Source organism: Monodon monoceros, unplaced genomic scaffold (genome assembly GCF_005190385.1).
Source record: "Monodon monoceros isolate NGI ecotype Baffin Bay Population unplaced genomic scaffold, NGI_Narwhal_1 Super_Scaffold_9, whole genome shotgun sequence".
Classification (NCBI taxonomy): Eukaryota; Metazoa; Chordata; class Mammalia; order Artiodactyla; family Monodontidae; genus Monodon; species Monodon monoceros.
Genome location: NW_021703786.1, coordinates 6,316,538 through 6,337,220, shown reverse-complemented (window position 1 = coordinate 6,337,220; position 20,683 = coordinate 6,316,538). Strand labels below are relative to the sequence as shown.

The 20,683-nt window shown below is 43.5% G+C and overlaps 1 protein-coding gene and 1 long non-coding RNA gene across 4 annotated transcripts in view; one reads left to right on the top strand and one right to left on the bottom strand.

The window, feature by feature from the left end:
- MSI2 (musashi RNA binding protein 2) overlaps nt 1-9,428 on the bottom strand; it is a 388,273-nt gene extending 378,845 nt beyond the window's left edge. For 2 of the 3 annotated variants that reach the window (XM_029211535.1, XM_029211536.1), the window contains exons 1-5: nt 9,146-9,382; nt 8,807-8,847; nt 8,404-8,485; nt 7,597-7,681; nt 3,740-3,781 (exon numbers count right to left, since the gene is read on the bottom strand). In XM_029211535.1, coding sequence (XP_029067368.1) covers nt 3,740-3,781; nt 7,597-7,681; nt 8,404-8,485; nt 8,807-8,847; nt 9,146-9,207 — 312 coding nt within the window. In that variant the 5' untranslated portion in view covers nt 9,208-9,382. Of the gene's footprint in view, nt 1-3,739; nt 3,782-7,596; nt 7,682-8,403; nt 8,486-8,806; nt 8,848-9,145 lie in introns of all 3 variants that reach the window. The other variant, XM_029211534.1, reaches the window with a different exon arrangement.
- Nucleotides 9,429-9,773: 345 nt separating this feature from the next.
- LOC114889806 lies at nt 9,774-19,498 on the top strand. Its single transcript, XR_003792112.1, has 3 exons — nt 9,774-10,141; nt 10,887-10,989; nt 18,513-19,498. It is a non-coding gene; the product is annotated as an uncharacterized LOC114889806 (long non-coding RNA).
- The last annotated feature ends 1,185 nt before the right edge of the window (nt 19,499-20,683 follow it).

The window sequence follows — 20,683 nt, the reverse complement described above, 5'->3', positions numbered from 1 at the left end:
ATCCCAATCATCCCCGTTTCTCCAACGGCTTCAAATTAAGTCATCTTTTTAGAGCAGCATGACCACTTTAATCTTTAAAGATAGAGGGGAGGGAAACTCTTACATATTTTACCAAATGAAGTCATCATCCGGAGAAACAGAAAGATACAGAACAGACCTATCTTCTTCTGATCAAAATGTACTTCACTAATTAACGGCCACTAGTCTCCAAAGAGCTTCCCCTCGACTAGTTAATAATGCCCATTATACTTCACTTGAGATGTGAACATTTCTATCGCAAAGAGCGAGAGATGAACTGCAGGATTCAAAACCCTTCCTTGGGTTGCTGATTAAAATTCTCGTCCAAACAGATTTTTATTTATGTGATACATTAAAGAATATTATGACAGTCCTAATATGAAATCTGTTCTTCGCTGCCGCGGATTTTCTTTTGTATTCAGTTACAGTTTCTTTCCACCAGTCTTGTTTTAACACCTCCACGGAATATTTCTCTGGCAAGTGTTAGCACGGAGGGACGGCCAGAGAGCAGAGAAATGAATCTTAACTGAGAGACACGTTGACTGACGCATCACTGACAAGCTCTACACCCAGTCCCCGAGGAGAGGCACAGCTCACCTTGCCACTGAGACCCTAACGCAAACGCACACAAGTTTTACTGGAGACAAACGATAAATAAACAAGGCTTGAGTTAACGTTCTACTCTCCTGCCAGCTGGGTTTTGGCCTCCAACACTCCCTTCAGTCTGAAATCCCCCTGGTCGGACTCAAATTCTATCGGAAAATAACCGTTGACAAGGAAGACGCTCTCTCCACACCCTGCCCCAGTTCCCAACCACCACACCCCGTCCTCAACCCCAGAACCCTCTGAAAGATGCCCTGAGGGCTCAGATGTTGAGGCACACCAGTGTCACACAATGGTATGACATCACAGGGGTTGGGCGAATCACCCAACCATGGAAGCTCGAGGTCCGGAGGTGCCGGCTGTGGTTCCGTTCCGCACAGCCTGGTGACTGCTCAGAGCGACTCCACCTGCGTACCCCTCGGGGCCCCCGCAGGACACATGCCGGGAGAGGGTCCAGTTCTGGAGCCAGGTTACACCTCTTCTCAACCCAGCTGTGCCTTGGTTTCCTCATCCAGAAAATGGAGATAATACTGGCACCCACCTCACAGGGCAGAGGTGAATACACATCACGTCCCTACCACAGTGCCCGGCACACAAGCTCAATTAACACTGTCATGATTACTAGACCTCTCACAGGATTAGTGTGAGGGCCTCACAAAAATAACAAGAAAAACATTAGGTAACTAAACCCGAATGGAAAAGAATACATATATATGTACACACACGCACATGTACAACTGAATCACTTTGCTGTACACCAGAAACTAACGCAGCGCTGTGAATCAACTGTACTTCAATAAAAGAAATTAAAAAAACCAAAACAGCGGATCCCACATATGTTTTATCATACGCTAGCTCTTTTTTTAGGCACTTTACCTTTCTTAATTTATTTACTTCTCACCAAAACTCAATGAGATAGGGAAACTGAGATTTGAGGAAGTTAAAGGATTTGCCCAAATTCACAGTTAACAAGTGGCACAGCTGGGATCCAAACACAGGCTGTTAAGCTTGAAAACAACAACAACAGTGATTAAACCAACAATAATGGTGCTGGTGAGGATGAGAATGATAATTCTCAAGGCCCTGACCCCGTGCCAGGCTCTTTTACTCTTCACGACCCGCTTCTGAGGGCGTTACTGTCATCACTCCCATTTTACAGATAAGCAAACTGAGAGTAGATGATTTCTCAGTGTTGCAGGACCTGGGATTCAGATGGAGATAGTGGATAGGAAAGTTCCTTGTAAAGTAACGTGCGTCATAAAAAGTATTGTTATGAAATTCCTGGAATTCCATGGAAAGATGTCCTTCCCCAACTGGTTTAATGTCAGCTCACATCCAAAAGTCTGATAATTCACCTAAGCCAACCCAGACTCCAGGGGTGGGGGGCACACTTTGACAAGTTTGAGAAATATTGCCTCATTTTTAAGTTCAATGCATCCGTGAAAAGCCAAATGCCAGAGTATATTAAAATAAAATATTGTCCTCCTGGTTTTAAAAAAAATGGGGGGTTGGGGAGGAGCAGCAAGGGAGAGGAGAAAACAGGTCAAACCCACGGTTTGACCAAGTCAGGGATTTTTCCAGTTTCCCTCTAGGGTAATCTGATCCGAGTTCTCGGTGATCAAATGACTAACCTGGAAATTTGAAGATTCACATTTATGGAAGAAACAGCAATTCTTCCAAACTGAGGAAACACTGCTAATCCTGGAAGCCTTCTGAAATGTCAAGGATCACACACAGTTTGGAAAGCAACCTTTAAACACTTAATACGGTCCCAAAGTTTGTGCTCAGTACAGAAATAATCTAACCTCTTTGGTTCATTAATTCTCATTATTTGCTTAAGCTTCAGGGGGAAAAAAATGCCTAAAGAAAATATTTCACTACTTTTGTTTAGAGATTTGTGTTTCCTTCGAAAGAGGGAAGGGGAAGGGAAGGGAAGGGAAGACGTGGAAGAAAGAGGGGGGAGAGAGAGAGGGAAGGGAGGGGGGAAGAGAGGGAAAGAGGAAGGGAAGGAGGCAGGGAAGGAGGAAGGAAGGAAGGAGGGAATCACATGGCAGGCTCCAACCTGAAATTCTCAAAATACCATCCACGACAGCTAACTATTTCTTCATTAATGTACAGAACCATTCCTTCCATTGCACGGCTCAAAGGTTCCACTTCTGGGAGACCATGCTTAAAGAAATAAACTGAATTTGCTAAAACCACAGCACTATCCCTTTATGACCTACAGTCAAACGCTTCACCTTTTCCCCTTTCCCTTAAAAGAGTGCCAAGACCGCAAGATGCGGGAAAAGTATTTCTTCCGATATTACCCGGGGAAGAGAAAAGTATAATTAAAAAGTGCAAATTTAGTGTGGAAGCCATAGACCCTTTAAATTTCACCTTAAGCTTTATGCAGCTGTGATATTGTGGCCACACCTGGCAAGCTCAGTGAAAATTATGTTAACTACACACTTGGGAAAAGGTGAAGGCCTATCTCAAGCCTTTCAGCAAGCTTTGTAGTACCACTCCTACAAAGGGACAACGTTTCCAGCACTTCTCCGCCCAGGCACCAGCACCTGCACCAAAGAGTAGCACTGCTGGCTTCAAGTGTGCCCAGATTTACCCAACCTACCTGAAACCAATACATCCAAACACTTCCTGTCAGATTGAGAGCTTCATGGGTCTACAAAGTTGTTTTTCCAAGAAAGGACAAGCTGTTTACTTAAATTCTACTCCCCTCCATAAACTCTAAGTTGTAAGACCTCAGAAGAGCACACTCCAACAAAGAGTCACGAGTAAGTATCCAACTTTTCCTGATATGATCTCAGCGATGCTTAAAAAATAAATAGAACACTTGCATAAATATTGCAACAGATGGAGCTATGTCCTCCCAGGAAGGATCGGGCTTGCCCCTGCCCCCAGCTGGATGCTCAGAACCCACCTGGGGACAGCTGACTTGCAGACGCACGGTTATTTCACAGAGCGCCTGCCCTGGCCTCTCCACAGCCACGTGCTGATACCCTGAAGAAACGGTGTGCACCAGGTTTCAACGCTTCCTTGCCAGTGCTCTGTTGGAAACTTGAAATCCTTGGCAACCACCTTGGAGTGCTAAAATCCTATTACTGATTCTCCTACTTACCTTGGGTTGCGCTCGACGAGGAAATGCAACTTTGGGGTCAATCTGGGGAAAAAATGCAAAAGCAGGAGTCAGCTGCATGACTTTGAGGGGAGAAAAACAATTCTGACTAATCACCTAGTTATTAATCACTCATTTCTCAGGCTTTTAACCCAGCTTTTAGTAACTTCTCAGGCAACTTAAAAGCTTCCTTAAAGTTTGATCTAAACTGCAACGGTCTCTCCCAAAATGTAACAAACACAGTGAGCCTTTCTGAAACATCCCACCATGAATTTCAATGTGTAATGCTGTAATACACCAGATCTCATGTGTTCTTATTTAGGCAAGGGCTTTGCTTGCATTAGGGCTTCATGCATCTAATTTGCAATGCATGGCTGGGAGAAAAGATGAGAACATCATCACTGGAAAAAAAAAAAAATCATAACCTGAAATTTACATGGAAGACCCTTCCAGCAGCACGGAACTGGATGGTAGTTCTTCTCCTCAATGATAACTAAACAACACAGGTGGGGAAGGGGATTCCAAAATTTTTTTAAGTCAACAATGTCCAAAAAACTCCCCATCAACATGCAACACCATGCTCTGCTTGAATTAATTCACTCATCTTGGCAAAAGTAAAATTACCTAAGATAAATCAAAAGGATAGTTCTTTCTGTAGTCATACCTCAAAAGAAAGCAGGTGTCAAAAACTACAGAGCCCGAGTGGGTTCTTAAAAATAATAAATTAAAATAAATGGAAACATCGGAGATAAATGCACCTGGATTTTCAAAATCACAGGGGGTAAAAAATCTATTAGCAACCTAAACCCATATCAGAAAAGTATGGGGAGAGGATTAAAAAAAAAAAAAAAATTACTGAAAAAAAGCAGTCAGAATCTAGTGCAACACTTAGGATACTCCCGCTACCCCAACCCCAGTCTGAATGGAAAAACTACCAGTACACCAGATCAGACCTCTGCAGATCTGAATCAGGGACCGGCTTTAAAACTCTGAACAATTCCCACAGAAGCATTTGAGTCTAATAGGCTGATTTGGGGTGGGGGGGAGTTGTTGGACAGAAAATATGGGTAAGGAAAGAATGAAAAAATATTCCCATTGTTAGTTTTCATTAGTTTTCTAAATGTCACAAATCTCTGGGTAAAATTCAACACGGAGCGTGGCATGAATACAGCTACAAGTTATTTATTTATCCGCTTTGGCTTTCATATTAAAATTTTCCCCTTTTAAAATGTAAATCTCAACCTTGTTTTCAGTTCTGCCATGGGGGGCGGGGGCGGGGAGAGTAATGCTTTGGGAAAAAGCACAGAGGAGGGGGGAAAGTCACACCAGAGCTAACTCTGTTCCCAGACTTAACAGCCCCTAGGACCTAACCAGTAAGACATAAAGATTTACCACTTTTATTAAGGTAGTTTAAAGACCTCATAAAAGTCTGCAGCATGTTTTCCACCTTTAAACATCACCTGAGAAATGAGAGATTACTTTGCAAAAACTAAAACAGACAAAAATCTCTGATCTAGTAAACTACCCTTTCATGGAGATTAACATTACCACAGCTACAGGTATATTCAGCACAGACTAGGAGCTGTCGACAGGAGAAATACAACAGGTGTGGATTTTCCATTCTGTTGACCAAACGTAAGACAGGTATGTCTTTTCATAAACACTCTCCCAAAGTTTTTTTTTCTTTTTTAGCTGATCAGCACTAATAAGTCACCTTGTTTGTGGGGTAAAAGGTGAGGAACGTGTCAGAGGTGAGGGAGCCAGAGGAGAGCAGGGAGAAGTAAAGAAAGCAGACCGCTAAAAAATTATGTATATCTAAAGTTACAAAACTCGAAGCCAATTCAGAACTCCTGTATAGGGTATTGCGGTAACGGCGTGTTATACCACAATGAGAGATCTTCTGTGGGCCAAGTGTACACGCTGAGATCTTAAAAGGAGAGGACGGGTCGAGAGAAGTAAGGCAAATCCCAACCTTTTGTACATCCCTGTCAACTGTTTTTTAAAAACGAACGAAAAAAAAAACTACCAAAAATGAAAACATTAGTTAGTTAAGTACAACTCTACTTACTGTAGCTACAAATCCTCTAGGAAAAGACTAGGGTACTATTTTGGATGTGAATGGCCGTTACCTAAACAAAGCTTTTAAGGTAACAGTAAACAAGATCCTCGTTTCCATGTCAATAAACCAACCGCTTCTGCCTCCGGCACTGAACGTTGAAACAAAGTCAAAAGCTAGGTTATACTAAATAATAGTGACCAAAACATGTCTACAAACAATTAGTGAGGGAAAACGGCAGGCGCTGTATCTGATACTGAGGGAGATGACCCACCAGACACCACAGAAATCAAATACTTCTCCCACCCGGGATGGACAGAGGGGTGAATAATAAATTCCCGAATTTGCCTTGAAATATCTTTCCTCTTTAATTTTACTAGCTTTTTGAACTGTCTAGCCAAGAAGTCAAAGACATAAAAATTCTTCAGACATCCGTTATCACCCTGCAAACGACTGTCCCTGAAATCAAATGATCTGAAAGTGCAAAAAGGCTGGGCCACAAGCTAGGACAAGTTCAGTGCAATTAATAAAGCAACTTAAAGTGTGGGCCTCTTTTTTTTTGGGGGGGGGGGGGTAGGAGGCATGCACCTGACCTCTGATCAGAGAAAAAGGGTAAATTTGCAAAATCAATTCAAGGGTACCAAAGGTGGCCAGGTTCTCGTCTTCTCTGCCATTCAGTGTTAAAGCCAAAAGGGACATGAGAAGATCACTTGTTCCACTCCTTTATTTTACAGAAGAGGAAACTGAGGCCTAGAGGCAGGGAACAACTTGCCCAAGCTCTGCACTGGCAGCTGGGACTAGAGAGAGATTCCCCACCCCACCCCACCCCTACCCCGGCCCCCATCCCACTCACCCACCACAGAGAGGTGAAGTCCCCAGCAGCCCAGCACTGTATCCCAAAGTCACCTCCGGGCCCCTGCCTTAAGGCGGATGAATAAAAACCGTGGGGAAATTCTAGTAGACAAGGAAGGCAGGAGAGCCACAATAAAATGCTATGAACTCCCCTTCTTCTCCCCCATTAAATGTATTATTATACACTGATACTTTCTTCCCTTCCTCTTCTGACCTTAGAGACTTTTATCCCCTCAACAATGGACTTTAAAACCTTCTAATGCTGTAAAAGTACCCACACTCAAAGGATCTGAAAAAGAAAAGAAAAAACAAACAAACAAAAAAAAAAAAACCACTTTGAAACCCAAGACCTTATCAGCCTTAGATTTCACACCATCTGGAGTCACCCACTGGATGCCCAGCTGGATCTGGGAGGTATCCTTTCCTTCTCAAACCACATTCCAAATCCGGAGGGCCCAAGAGGAACCTGTTGCCTGGACTGTGATTAGTGCCCCCTCACCTCCTCCTGTCCCCAGTCCCCCTCGGCCCCCAGTCCCTCTCAGCCCCCTGTCCCCCTCGGCCATGAAGCAAGCTGTGCCTTCTAAGAGCCGATTCCCACAGCCACAGTTGGTAACGCGGGCTGGGCTCGGCTGACAAAGAAAAGTTGCCTCTGATCGGTGGTGGAGTTTCTTCGCAGGGTCCTTTGGCCCGGAAGATAGCCTCTCCCCAAGCCGACCCCTCCCCCAAGCCTAGGCCTGGCAGCATCTGGGGCTGCAGTGGGACAGGCTCTAAAAAGAAAACCCCAAATCCAGCCTTTGCGGCAAACTTTAGGACCGACTTGCAACCTCTGCTTCAAAGTACCCAGTTCTCAGCACAGAAGCAAAAGAAGACACTGTCTCTTTAAATTGGGCTGTCAATGCCCAGATCGGTCCTGAAAAGGGGCAAACAACAACAACAAGGAAAAGCAACCTACCGTCTTGGAATCTAACTCGTGGTGGGGCTGACCTAATACTTTATCTACACTTGCTGGGTCTGCGAACGTGACGAAACCGAAGCCTCTGAAATGAGACAAAGAGGGAGAAAAACAAACAAGAAAATGTGACACCATCGAGAGCAACAAGGAGCGAGCCCTAATGCAGAACGGAGAGCGAAGTTGCCCCCGCTCACCCCCACTCCCCACCCTCCCCACCCCCTCCTGCCTACAGCCCTCGGCCTCGCAAGGAAACACATCAAGGTTAATGGGGGAAGTGGAACGGGGGCAGGGCGGGTGGAGGTAACTTGGAGAACGCTGGTGTCTCCACTCTTTCGCCACCTCAGTTTCTCTCCTCCTCCTCCCCTTCCCTTTCTTTAACGCTTTGTTTTATTCCGAAGAAACCCAGGCACTTAGAGGAGATCCAACCAGCTTTCTAAAGGGGCTTAAGAGTTCGGGGAGTTGGGAGTGCGGGGGAAGCACACATTAAAAAAAAACAAAAAAAACAAAAAAAAAAACAACTATGTGGAAAGTAAATGAAGCTGAATGTCATTTGAAACAGGAGAAAAAGAAGCGACGGGGAAATGACTTAAAGCGGAGATGTGGGCATCTGTGTATCCAGAATTCAGCCCCAATTAACAATAACCTTTGGGGTTAATGGAGGAGGGGGGAGGATGGAGCGACGTTCGAAACCAGCCACATGCCTGAGCCCCATTCTAAATCCGCTTAGCTACTTCCGAAGACACCTCCAAAAATAACACTTAAACTTTGTTCTAAAATAAAGACAAAATCCAGAAGGGAATGCTTTACCTGGAGCGTTTCGTAGTGGGATCTCTCATGACCATACATTCTCTAATTTCTCCAAATTTGCTAAAATAGTCTCTAAGGCTATCTGTAGAGAGAGAAAGAGAGAGATTGGGGGGGGGGGAGAAGGTGTGGAAAAAAAAAAGCAATGCAAATTTTGATCAAGGACAAAAACCAAAAGTAGTTTTCTGTTGTTATTCTGGGTTTTTTTTTTTTTGCACACGCGGGGGAAATTCGGCAACAGAGGTCGCGTAGAGGGCTCGGAAAGGATTTGCTATTTAAAAAAATAACCTTGCACAGGAGAAGTGGGGAGCCAATGGCGAGGGGGAGGCTTCTACACCGGGATAACAAAGAGCAATAAAGAAGCCAAGAAGGGGGGGACCCAGGCGTCCCCCCCTCCCTCCCTTACCTGGTGAGGTCTGCCAGCTCAGTCCACCGATAAACATTTTACTAGAGGGAGAAAACATAACAGAAGTGAGCACCGATGTCAGATCGGCCATTTTGACGTGTAACTTACAAAAGCTAAAAGGAAAGCGGGGAGGGGGGGGAGCGAGCGAGCGAGAGCCCGGAGGTGGGGTGGGGGAGAAGGTGACGGCGAAATGCAATCCAAAGGTGTGTAACTTCCACGGGGGGGGGGCGCGCGGGAGGGGGGGGGCGCGGGAGATGCCCGGCTCCGCGCACCGCCGTCCCCGCCGCTGCAAGGAGAGCGAGCCCGAGGCGGCGCGGTGGGCAGCGGCTGGAAACTTACCCGGGGTCGTGCTGGGAGTCGTTGGCGCTGCCCGAGGTGCCTTGGCTCCCATTTGCCTCCATATCTGAGCCCCCCCGCCCCCCCACCCCCAAAAAACCGAGCCCCACAGCGATCGGAGCGGAGCGGCGGCCGGCTCCGAGCCCCGAGATCTCCCGCTCCCTCCTCCCCCTCCTCCTCCCCCCCCGCCCGGGCTCCTCCGAATCTCTCTAAGAGCGGCGGAGCCGGGGCAGCGGCGAGAGCCGTCACACGTGGGCTCGGCTTAGCTCAGCCCCGCTGCTCGCACACCCCCCGTCCCCGCCCCCCCGGCCCATCCCCACCTCTCCCCCTCCTCCTCCCCACCCCCATCCCCTCCTCCTCCTCCCCCTCCTCCGCGGCGCACGTGGGGCGGAGTTCTAGAACGTCGTGTAACCAATGCCGGTGACGTCACGCACCCCGGTGCGGCCCCCGCCTGCCCGCGCGCGCACACTCTGCCCCCCCGCTGCCCGACCCACTGGGGCGGTGCGCGAACCCCGCGGCCCGAGGAGCCCCGCCTCCGGGCGGGCCGAGCCAAGGGGAGCGCACCCCGACTTCCCTGGATCACATGGGCTGCGGGGGGCGGGTGGATCGGGGGAGGGGGAGGCGCGGGGAGCTCGCCGCGGCTCCACACTGGGGCAGGAGAGAAGATGCCCCCCACCCCTCTAGTTCGGCCTCTCCATTCAAGTTCCCCGGACCCGGCCGCCAGGATCCGGGATGGCAACAGCCGCCTGCCCGGCTCTGCGCCCTTTTTCCAGCCACCGCGCAGAAATTTAGGTCAAGGACGTCGGGATCAAATCCAAACCCTGGCGCTCCTCGGGCAGCCGCCGAGACCCCCCAGGATCGCGGGGCTTCAGGATTGCGGAGACTCTCCCGCACAAACACCAGCCACAAGTTTTATTTTCCTTTCGCGCTGGAAGTTCTCTCTGGCTCTCGCTCCGCACCGGCACGTCTTGCGCGGCTCCCCGCCCTTACCCGGCAGAGGTACGAATCCTTGCCCGGGAAAGGTTATTTTGGAACTTTGAGGAAACTGTCGCGATTCCAGTGGTGAGAAAATGCCGAAGAAAGGGTTTCCGCGTTAAACATAAGGCGCTTAAAAAATATAATAACATAGGGTTATAGAGGTCAAGGTCAAATGATCGGAGTTCAAATCAAAATTTTTTATAGAGAGAGAAATAATTTGGGAGCATCTCTGGGAGGGCCGGGAAGGATGGTTATTTCAGGAAACCCCTCTCCAACCCGTTTGTTATATATATGTTATTGTTTCTATGCCGAGGTAGTAAAATGCATGAGATGTGAATAGCCCAAGCCCCCCACCATCTGGGGATGTAGCTGAGGGTGGCAGAAGGCTTCAAACACACCCCCCCCCGCCACCTTGGGAGCAGCGTGGTGTGGCACAGGTCCTGGCACACAGTAGGTGCTTAATAAATGCTGACTTTTATCCTTTCCCGCGCTGAAAATTCCTAAAAGACAATTTTGTAGCTACCCAAAAACATCGCCCACTTCTCCAGCAGATTTCAGGCCGGCTAAATTCAGGCTGGATTCAATCTGTGGGGTATTTAAAACAATAAGGATATAATTATCCTTATTGTTTTTAATTATTACAATAAATTGAGTTAATATGGCTTAAGGGGGCAACATCATTGAGTATTTGTGGTTCATCAAATACTCAAATTAATGTTAAGCATGAATTGATGCCCAGTTAACACTTTTCCACTAATTTCCGTAGGATTAGGGTACAGTGGAATACACTCAACACCAAAACTGTACCAAATCCACCGTGGGTCTTTGAAAAATGGACTATTTGGAAAATACCAACATCAACCAAACCCGTGAGTGACCAGGCTCTTAATCTCCCTGTCTCCTAAATTGGGATAGTTCTTCCTTGACAGCATTGATAGGGTGAGGGGAGGGTCTGAAATCAACACTTGTAAAAGTCCCTTTTTCATTGAAAGCCTATATGGGTTGTGCTTGCTATCATATGATTTTTAGAAGGCACTTTAAAACTTTAAACCAGAAGCCCAAGCATTTTCCAATTCACTCCAAGCTGCTTCCCAAATCATCTGGGGTCCCATGTGTTGAAGAGCCGGTTGTTATTATGGTAATTGTTTATTATGACTATTCTCAATAACAAAATGCAGACAACAGAGCTAATGGGATTTTGTGGGGGATTTTTACACTAGAACCACAGATCATCAGAGGTGGAAAGGCCTTTCCTGATCCACCCCCCTCATTTTACGTCAGGGGCCCAGAGGAACCAAATTTACCAGGCTACACCCTACCCACCACCTGTCAGTTCCTTAGAGGAGCTCTGGCCATCAGTCCCATGCCCTTTGGCTCTGCTGCATGCATATTTATTCTGCCCTTAACAAGGTGAGAGTGGGGTGCCCTTGTTCCCTGTTGTAGACCTACACAAGCTGAACTGAATTAAATTGCAGGAGCTAGCCCTGCAGTTATAAAGAGGAAGTTAGATCTTAAATCACCGATTCTGCATTGTTTTTATTTATTTATTTTTAACTTATATGCAGTAACATTTACTCTCCTTGGTCTATAAGTCTGAGTTTTGACAAATGCATAGAGTCTAGTAACCATCACCATAAAGAGGTTACAGGAAGCGTCTCATTGTCCAAAATATTCACTCTTGCTGCTCTTAGTTTATTATCATTATGCATTTCTCCTCCAGCTCACTCACTTAATGTAGCCCCTGGGTCAGGAGAATTCCAGGAGCACATCAGTCCTCCACCCTCTTAAAGTTTCAACACTGTTGGACACTGCATTCTTTGTAACTCACTCTTCCCTTGGCATCCTTGATGCCCACATTCTCCTGCCTTTCCTCGAACGTCTCCTGCCTTTCCTCCTCTCTTTGCCCTGACTCCTCCACCTCTGCCTTTCCTTTAAATAGTGGTGTTCATTCTCTCCCCTAACTACACACCCTCTCTGGATGAGATCCCCTGAAGGATGGGTTAATTACCATCTACGTTCTGATGCCACTCAAATTAAAATCTCCAGCCTGCTCTCCCCACAGAACTCCAGGCTCTGCTTAATTTCCTATTCATCATTTCCACTTAGCCTTCCTTAAGTTACCCCAAACTCCACATTTCCAAAACCACATGCATGCTCGTTTCCCCTAAACCTGAACCTCTTTTAAAGTTTTCTCCATGAACAGAGCCCCAGCCATCTTAGAGACAAGGTTGACCCCTCTCCAGGTTGACACCTTCCCACGTGCAATCCATCATGAAGCTCTGTTGGTTTTACTTCCTCAATGTCTCTCAAATTCACCTTTCCTGCTACTGCATCTCAGATCTCCCACTGGAGCCCGTGCAGTAACCTCCTAAACGTTCTTCCCACACTCATTCTTACTCCACTAATATGCCTGGAAAGCATTCCCTGACCTCTCTGACCAGGTTGAATCCCCCTCGGTATGCACTGTTATCCTGCCAGAATGCCCTCTGTGTACCCTACCCTGTGTGATCATTTGCTTTATTGCTTATCTCTTCCACTAAGCCATAAGCTCCTGTCCATTTCTGCTCTCCAAGTATTAGCACAGTGCCTATTGGTGCATGGTTAACACTAAGCAAATATTTGTTGAACGAATGAAAGGATGAATGAATGAATGAAGGTCAACATCTAACTTCACTGTAGGCATTTTTGTATCCATGTCCATAAGTCAAATAGGCTGCAGTTTTCCCTTCTCATACTGCCCTTCTCTGGTTATACTGGCCTCAAAAAATGAACTGGTTCCTTCTTTTTCCATTTTCTCAAACAGGGTGTATAAAATTGGAATTATGTGTTCCTTGACTGTTTGGTAGAACTTGCCAGTAAAATGTCTGGCTCTGGGATAAACATTTCCTAGGTTGATTTTTAACTACTGATTCCATTTCTTTGATGGCTATGGATGTCTTTAGGTTTTATATTCTTCCTGACTCAATTTTTGCCCATTATATTTTTCAGGGAAATTGTCCATACCAGCTAGGTTTTCAAATTTATTGACAAAATGCTGTTCATAGTTTTCTCTTAATATATTCTAATCTCTGCTGCATCTATCCATACCCTTCATTTCTTTTCATTCCAAATATTATTGTATATGTATCTTCTCTTTTCTGGATCAGTTGTGTCAGAGACCTCCCTATTTTTATCTAGTGTTTCTTTCTACTTTCTACTAGTGTTTTCAAAGAATCAACTTTCAATTTGGTTAATACTATTTTTTGTTTCATTAATTTTCACTTTTATATACTATTATATATTTTATGTTCTTATGTATAAGAATATATACCATATATAAAATATAACCTAATCAGTGGTCCCCAACCTTTTTCTTTCCACGGTAGGGGGTGGGGGGAGGGATACGGTTCAGGGGCTAATGCAGTAATGGGAGCCGCAGTTGAAGCTTTGCTAGCTCACCCGCCGCTCACCTCCTGCTGTGCAGCCGGGTTCCTAACAGGCTTTGGACCACTAGCAGTCCGAGGCCCAGGGGCTGGGGACTCCTGATCTAATTGTGTATTGTTAATATATCATGTTATTTTCTTTGTTCTGTTCTCTGGATTTATTTTGTTGGCTTAAAAAGATTCTTAATGGCTTAAGTAATTAATTTTCACGCTTCGGTTTTCTTTTTTTTTTTAACATTTAAGGCTACAGATTTCACTACAAGTGCCACTGAAACTACATTCCACAAAATATGTAGAATTTTTATTACCATCCCAGGCAAAGAATGTTTAGATTTCCAGTATGATTTCTTCTTTGCCTCAATACATGTGTATTTTTACATTTCTAAACACAAGTTTTTGTTTTGGTCTCTAGTTATTTATGTCTAACTTAATTAAGGTCAGAGAGGTGGTCTGCATGAAGCACATTCTTTATTATTTGTTGAGATTTTGCTTTGGTAAATAGTTTTTATAAATACTCCATGTGGTTTTGAAAAGAATGTGTATATCTTATTTGTTGTATAGCATTCTGTATGAGTCTGTTAAATCAAGCTTGTTAATTATATCATCCAGATTTTCTTTAGCCTTACTAATATCTATCACTTTGTATAGTGGTACATTAAAATCTCCTTATATGACTGAATTTGCCAGTATCTACTGTAAATCTCTCAAACTTTGCTCTCTATATTTTAAAAGCATGTGATAAGGTACATCAAAAAGGGCTATGAAAATCTCATACTATGACTGCATTTTTTAATTTTTTAACATGTTATTTCTCATTTTACTTTATTTATTTTGAAGCTGTGTAATTAGGCGCATCAAGCTTAGATTTACTGTTTTCCTAGTGAACCATTTCTTTAATATATGCACAGGTGATCTTTAACCCTAATGCTTTTTGCTTTAAAGTCTACTTTGCCTGCTATAAATATAACTACTCTCACTTCTAGCTGGCATTTTGTCTGGCATATCTTTTTCCATCCTTTTACTTTCAACCTTTCTATGTCTTTGATTTTTAGGTAAGTCTCTTATAAACAGCATGTACCTGGATCTTATTTATTTATTTATTGGGTTGACTAGTAAGTTTAGTCCATTTACATTTAATGTAATTGCCGATATTTTTAATGAAACTTAGGGGCACAAAACTATATTAATCACAATCTCTGGCATAAACATACTATCATCATTAGGTATATCCATGGCCTTATTTTATTTTATTTTTGGATATTATGAACACTTGTAAACCTACTATCCAACTAGAGAACTAAAACAGTAACAGTGACTTGCAACTACTTATGTGCTCCTCCTCTACTGTCCCCCCACCTGAAGAAACCACCAGTCTCAATCTTGTATTCATTCTTCTTCTTTGCTTTTTAAAAAGTTTTATCAAATTTTTATCATATACTTGGTTTAAAATTTTACAAAAATTTTCTGAGGAGGCCTATATTTCTTACTCAACATGGTATTACTAAGATTCAACTAGACTGTTGCTTCTGGCTGTAGTTCATTATTTTCCATAGTTGTATAAAATTCCATTTCATGACTGTCCCACAAATTAGTTTGTCCATTCTCCTGTCACAGGCCTTTGAGTTGTTCCAATTTTTTGCTGTTACAAGCAGCGGTGATAAGTAGTCTTATCTTCCAGTGTATACGGGCAGAATTTTCTCTTTGGAGTGATTACTGCGTCATGAGATATGTAAGTGTAAAACTTTACAGAGTAATGCTAAACTGTTTTCCAAAGTTGCTCTTCCAATTTATACTCCCACTAGCAATGTATAAGCAGGCTGTTGATCTACTGATTTCTGACATTTGGAACTGATGTCTCATTTTCTTCTGTTTTCTCTAAGTTTTTTGTTTACTTCCTTCCTTTTCTTCTATTGAACTGATCAAGAATTCTTTATTCCCTTTTCCTCTTTAACTAGTTTAGGAGTTGTAAGGTATATTTCTATTCCTTTAGTGATTACTTTACAATTTTTAACATGTACACTTAATCCAGCCTCCCTGAAACTCTACAGTAAACAGAGAATTATTCAACTTCAATTACATCCTCCCTTTTACATGTTATTATTGCTTCTTATTTTAGAGTCGCCTGTTTTTATACCCCTAAATTTAATCACTACTGTCATTTTAGTTTTATACAGTCATTGTTTCGATTTGCCCATGTTTACCAATTTGTTCACCTTTGTTTCTAGCATGTTTTTCTCCCTTTCTTCTAGGTACCAGCCCTTTCCCTTGAAACATATCCTTTAGTAGTTTTTTTTTTAGGGAGGTCATATGAGTGACGTGCTTTCTCTATTAGTATAAAATTGTCTTGTTTCGTTCTTATCCTTGAATGATGATTTCTCTGGGTGTAAAATTCTAGATTGAAAGTTATTTTATCCTCAGCACTTTTATGAATATGTCACGTCTTCTTGTTTTCTATTTATTGTTGAGACATTTGCTGTCAGTCTAAATATCATTCCTTTGTAGGTAATCTGTTCTTTCTGGTTTTAAGATTTTTCTCTCTTGTCTTTGACTTCCTGCATTCTTACCATGTGGTGTTCAGGTATGAATTTCTTTTATTTACATGGTTCAAGATTCATTGCATACCCAAAATCTCAGGATGCAGGTTTTTGATCAAACCTGGAAAACTGTCAGCAGCTGTCTATGTAAATCCTGTCTCCCTTACACCCTCTCTATTCTCACCTTCTGGTGCTCATATTAGGTGTACAACGCACCTTCTCTTTCTATGCAACATAGCCTGAGCTTTTCTCTCAGACTTCCCATCACTTTGACTCTCTGTGCTGCTTCCTGGGCATTTTCTTCAGATCCATTTGCTATTTTTTCTTCAGCTGTGTCTAATCTGCTGTGTAACTCCTCCACTGAGCTTTTCATTTCAATGACTATATGTGTCAGTTCTAGAAATTCTGTTTAGTTATCTTTCAAATCTACCTTTTTTTACAGTGTTATGTTATTTTCTTATGGTTCCAAATGTTCTTTTATGTTTTTAATAATTTTTTAACTTACTTATTTTATAGTCTGTCTGATAGTTCTGTTATCTGAGGTTCTTGGGACTTTTGTTCCTACTACATCTTGGTTATGGTGGATTGTATCCATGTATGTTTAGTAGTTTGGTGTTGGGTCAGTATTTTTATCTTTTTTTTTTTTTCCACTTTAGGGTTCCTGGACCATAGAGGAAGGGTAAATTTCAGTCCCAGATTTACATGAGACTGGGCTGTAGTCCCAAATTCTCAGTGAAGACTTTTTTCTCCACTTTCAACTTATGCCAAGACAAATTTTCTTGTCTCCCTGTGCCACTAGGGAGATTTTTTTCCACTGAATTATTTCTATGATGATTCATCCCTTTCAAGGTCTCACATTTATTCGGGGATGTCAGTTCCATCTCCCCACTTTACTGGACTCAAACCACAGTCTTCTTTCCATTTTGATGCTCAAACTTCAGCCTTTCAAGGCCAACAAACCTGCCTGAGACCAGCTCCGCATCCTCCTCCTTGCTCACCATGCTAATTGTCATCTTTCTCTTGCTTCTGGCACTGGAGGCCTTTCCTTGTTGTCCCATGAGCTCATTTCAATGGGTGTTTATTGCATCTTGACCAATATTTATACATGGTTTATATTTATAAACCAGTATTTATAGTGGGAGGATTTTCAAGTTATTTAGTCTGCCATATTGACAGAAATGGAAACTCACTTCCATTTAATTTTTACCATCTTCCATTTCAAATGCATTTTTTCTTAGAATACTGTGGCATCTAGGATTTCTGAATAATTTTTCTTCTGAATAATCTTTTACGGGTGAGGCAGCATTGGAATTATCTCAAATGAGGCAAACATTGGTCAGTGTGACTATTCATTATAATCACCTGAGAACTTTAAAAAATACTGATGCTTGCTTCCACCCACAAGATTCTGATTTAATTATTCTGGGGGACAGTGTGGGCAGTGATCTTTTTTAAAGCTTCTCAACTGATTCTAATGTGCCACCAAGGTTGAACATGACTATTGGAAAACAGACTGATAAAAACAAACAGACCCTAATGATCCCTAGGCCCCTTCCCAGAATGTCTGATTTATTTTGCCTGAGGGGAGCCCCAGGCATCTAACATTTCCCTGATGATTGTAGCAAGGGTTCAGAACTGATGGGTTACCTGGGTACATCCAGTCAGAAGGGAGGAGTTAAAATAATGTTAGAGCTGGAAGCACGAGCAATAATCTAGTCCAGCGGTTCCTAGTGTCTGCACAGCCATCCGTTGGACTCCTGGGGAGCTTTTTAATTTTACAGATTCCTGGAGGTTGTGACCTGGTAGATTTAATGTAAGGCCAGAGAGTCTTTTATTCCCCAGAGGACTGTGATGGCCAACTAAGTTTGGAAACCACTCAGCTAGCCCGTCTTGTTTTACAAAGGAGGAAACCAGCCCAGAGAGAAGTGTTTTTTTTCTCAAGGTCGCAGAGCTGATTAAGAAGAAAGCTGACTCCTACCTTCCAGTCTTGTGTCCATTTCATCCATTTCCAACATAAAGTCTCCTGCTGCTTTTAGAAGATCTTGGCCAGTTTAAAAAGGCAGATTCTGAATTTGTGTGCAGTGATTTCAGGAATGTGGGGTCTTCTGGTTTGTTTTGTGTGTGGATGGCACAGCAGAGAGGAAATAAAACAGTCTGCTGCCTTGCACGTAGGGTCTTCTAATAGCCAGGTGACCTTGAGCGGATAAGCCACCCTCATCTGTAGACGGGGTCATGGTGGTTTTAAAGTATCTCCACACATTCTTTAGTCCTCCTGTAAGAGGTGGAGTTGAATTCCCCTCACCCTGAGTGTGGTCTGTACTTAGTCAATGGCTTCTAATGAATAGAATGTGGGGGAAATGATGGCGGTTGAATTCCGAGGCTGGATCAGAAAAGGCACGCGCCCTCCGCCTGGCTCTCTCTCTCTGATCACTCTAGGGGAAGCCGGCTTTCATGCCGTCAAGATGCACAAGTAGCCTGCTAGAGAGGCCCACGTGGAGAAGAATTGCAGTTTCCTGTCAGCAACCCGAACTAACCTGCCAGGATTGTGAGACATCTTGACGGTGCCTCAGCTAGCCCCAGCCATGCCTTCAGACGACAGCTACCCCAGCTCACATCTCAACAACTTCCCGAGAGACCTGGAGCCAGAACCTCCCAGCTAAGCCACTCCCAATTCCTGACCCTCAGATACTGGGTGAGACATTAAATACTTGTTTGAAGCTACTACGTTTGGGGCTAATTTGCTGCACAGAATAGATGATTAATACAGAGATACTTCAAAATGCACAAAAACAGAACTGCTTACTTCCTAGGTTTGTGGCAGGATTCCTACACTAACAGCTCTGGAGTGCTTTAGTTAGACTCCAGCCAAATGAACTGCGTATTAGATATAAAGTAGCGATTGCATATTATTAATGTTATCAGATTGCAACATATTTCATGTTCAATTACCTACAGTGCTCTTTCTGGAGCATCGCTTTGCTCATCTGCTTATCCCCACCGCACATTTATAAAAGGTCGCTGTTAAGATATAAAAGTATACATATGATTTAAATGTCTTGACTCAGTTACTAACAACCGTGAGCACGTTTTCAAATTGGAAAAGCAAGATCCATTTAAACTCTGTGTTCTTCGCAAAAGGCTCTTTGTTTACTTCTTGGTATTGCACTTTACCGGCAGGCCAAGCCCCTCTCTGATTGAAGAGTCCGTTCACTTTATCTGTCTCGGTAGCCTCACAAGCCTTTACTGTTCAGAACAGACACGGCAGACTTTGCACCAAAAAAGCAAACCGTATTTTTAACCAGAAAATCTTTAATAAAATGAATTTTTATTCATGAAAATTCCACCAAGCATAAATTCCCTGTCTAAAAGTAATGGGCCCTTTGTATTTCCCTTAAATAAATAAATAGCTTCTTTCCTCAAGAACTGACTTCTGAGCATGCTCTTAAATTCAGGGCTAGTTTGTTTTCTTCCAGGAAATAAAAAATAAGCATGTGTGTACAGGTCCTAAGTCAGCCCTTCTAGAAATGTATAATATGGGAAAGCCAAGATGGTTTCTTTCTAACAGTCATAACTAGAGGTATACAGTACCTGGAAAAGACATGAAAAAAGGCAGAGGGTGTGAGGCTGAGAGAAAGTGAAATTATATTTTTCAAACGCTCTTTACTGATCTAACACACAAATATCTGTAATTTATTTACTCCTATAACCTTGTTTGATATATTTAGAGACATGAAGTTTTCCTTTATTTAAATGATGGAGAAAATACATTTTGTTTCATTATTTCTTTTCCAAACTGGGGATGGAAATGCAAAAAGATCCCTAATGGAGTGGGGAGGAGTGTTTAGCCAAAAAGTTTCCTTTTTTCCTTTCCATTTCCACATTGGACACAGCTAGACACCTAGTGTGTCGTTGTATTTTGTTCCCTCTGCCTTCTTCTGTCCTCATCTCCAACTCAGAATTACCACGCCAACCAAGGCAAACGCTCCCTACATGCCTAGCTGAATAAGAACACTTATAATGAATCAATCACACTCATAATGAATCAATATCATTAATTGAGTGACCATAGCAGAGGATCATTCTAGCTATCGTGGGGACAGGGACTGAAAATCTTCATTCTTCAGAAGTTGCAGGAAGTGGACGGTAGCTTGCGATTGGCTGTGAGGCTGGCTCCAGTCCCTCTGGGTGACAGCATCCTGCAGGCAGCACCTTCTGCCAGCCTGGTGAGCCCCCTCCCCAGCCACAGCTCTCTTATTTGAATGTGGGTACGGTTGGCGCAAGAGAGAAGCCTCAGGAATTAAACAGAAAGTCACCATTCTCATTAAAAAATATCCAGGGCTGGGACTTCCCAGGTGGCGCAGTGGTTAAGATTCCACGCTCCCAACGCAGGGGGCCCGGGTTCAATCCCTGGTCAGGGAACTAGATCCCACATGCATGCCACAACTAAGAGTTCGCATGCCACAACTAAGGAGCCTGCCTGCCACAACTAAGACCCTGCGCAGCCAAATAAATAAATAAAATTAAATTTAAAAAAAATCCAGGCCTGCTCACCCACGTACCTTAAAGCTATTGAACTGCTGTTCGTCATTCTGTCATCATTATTCTTA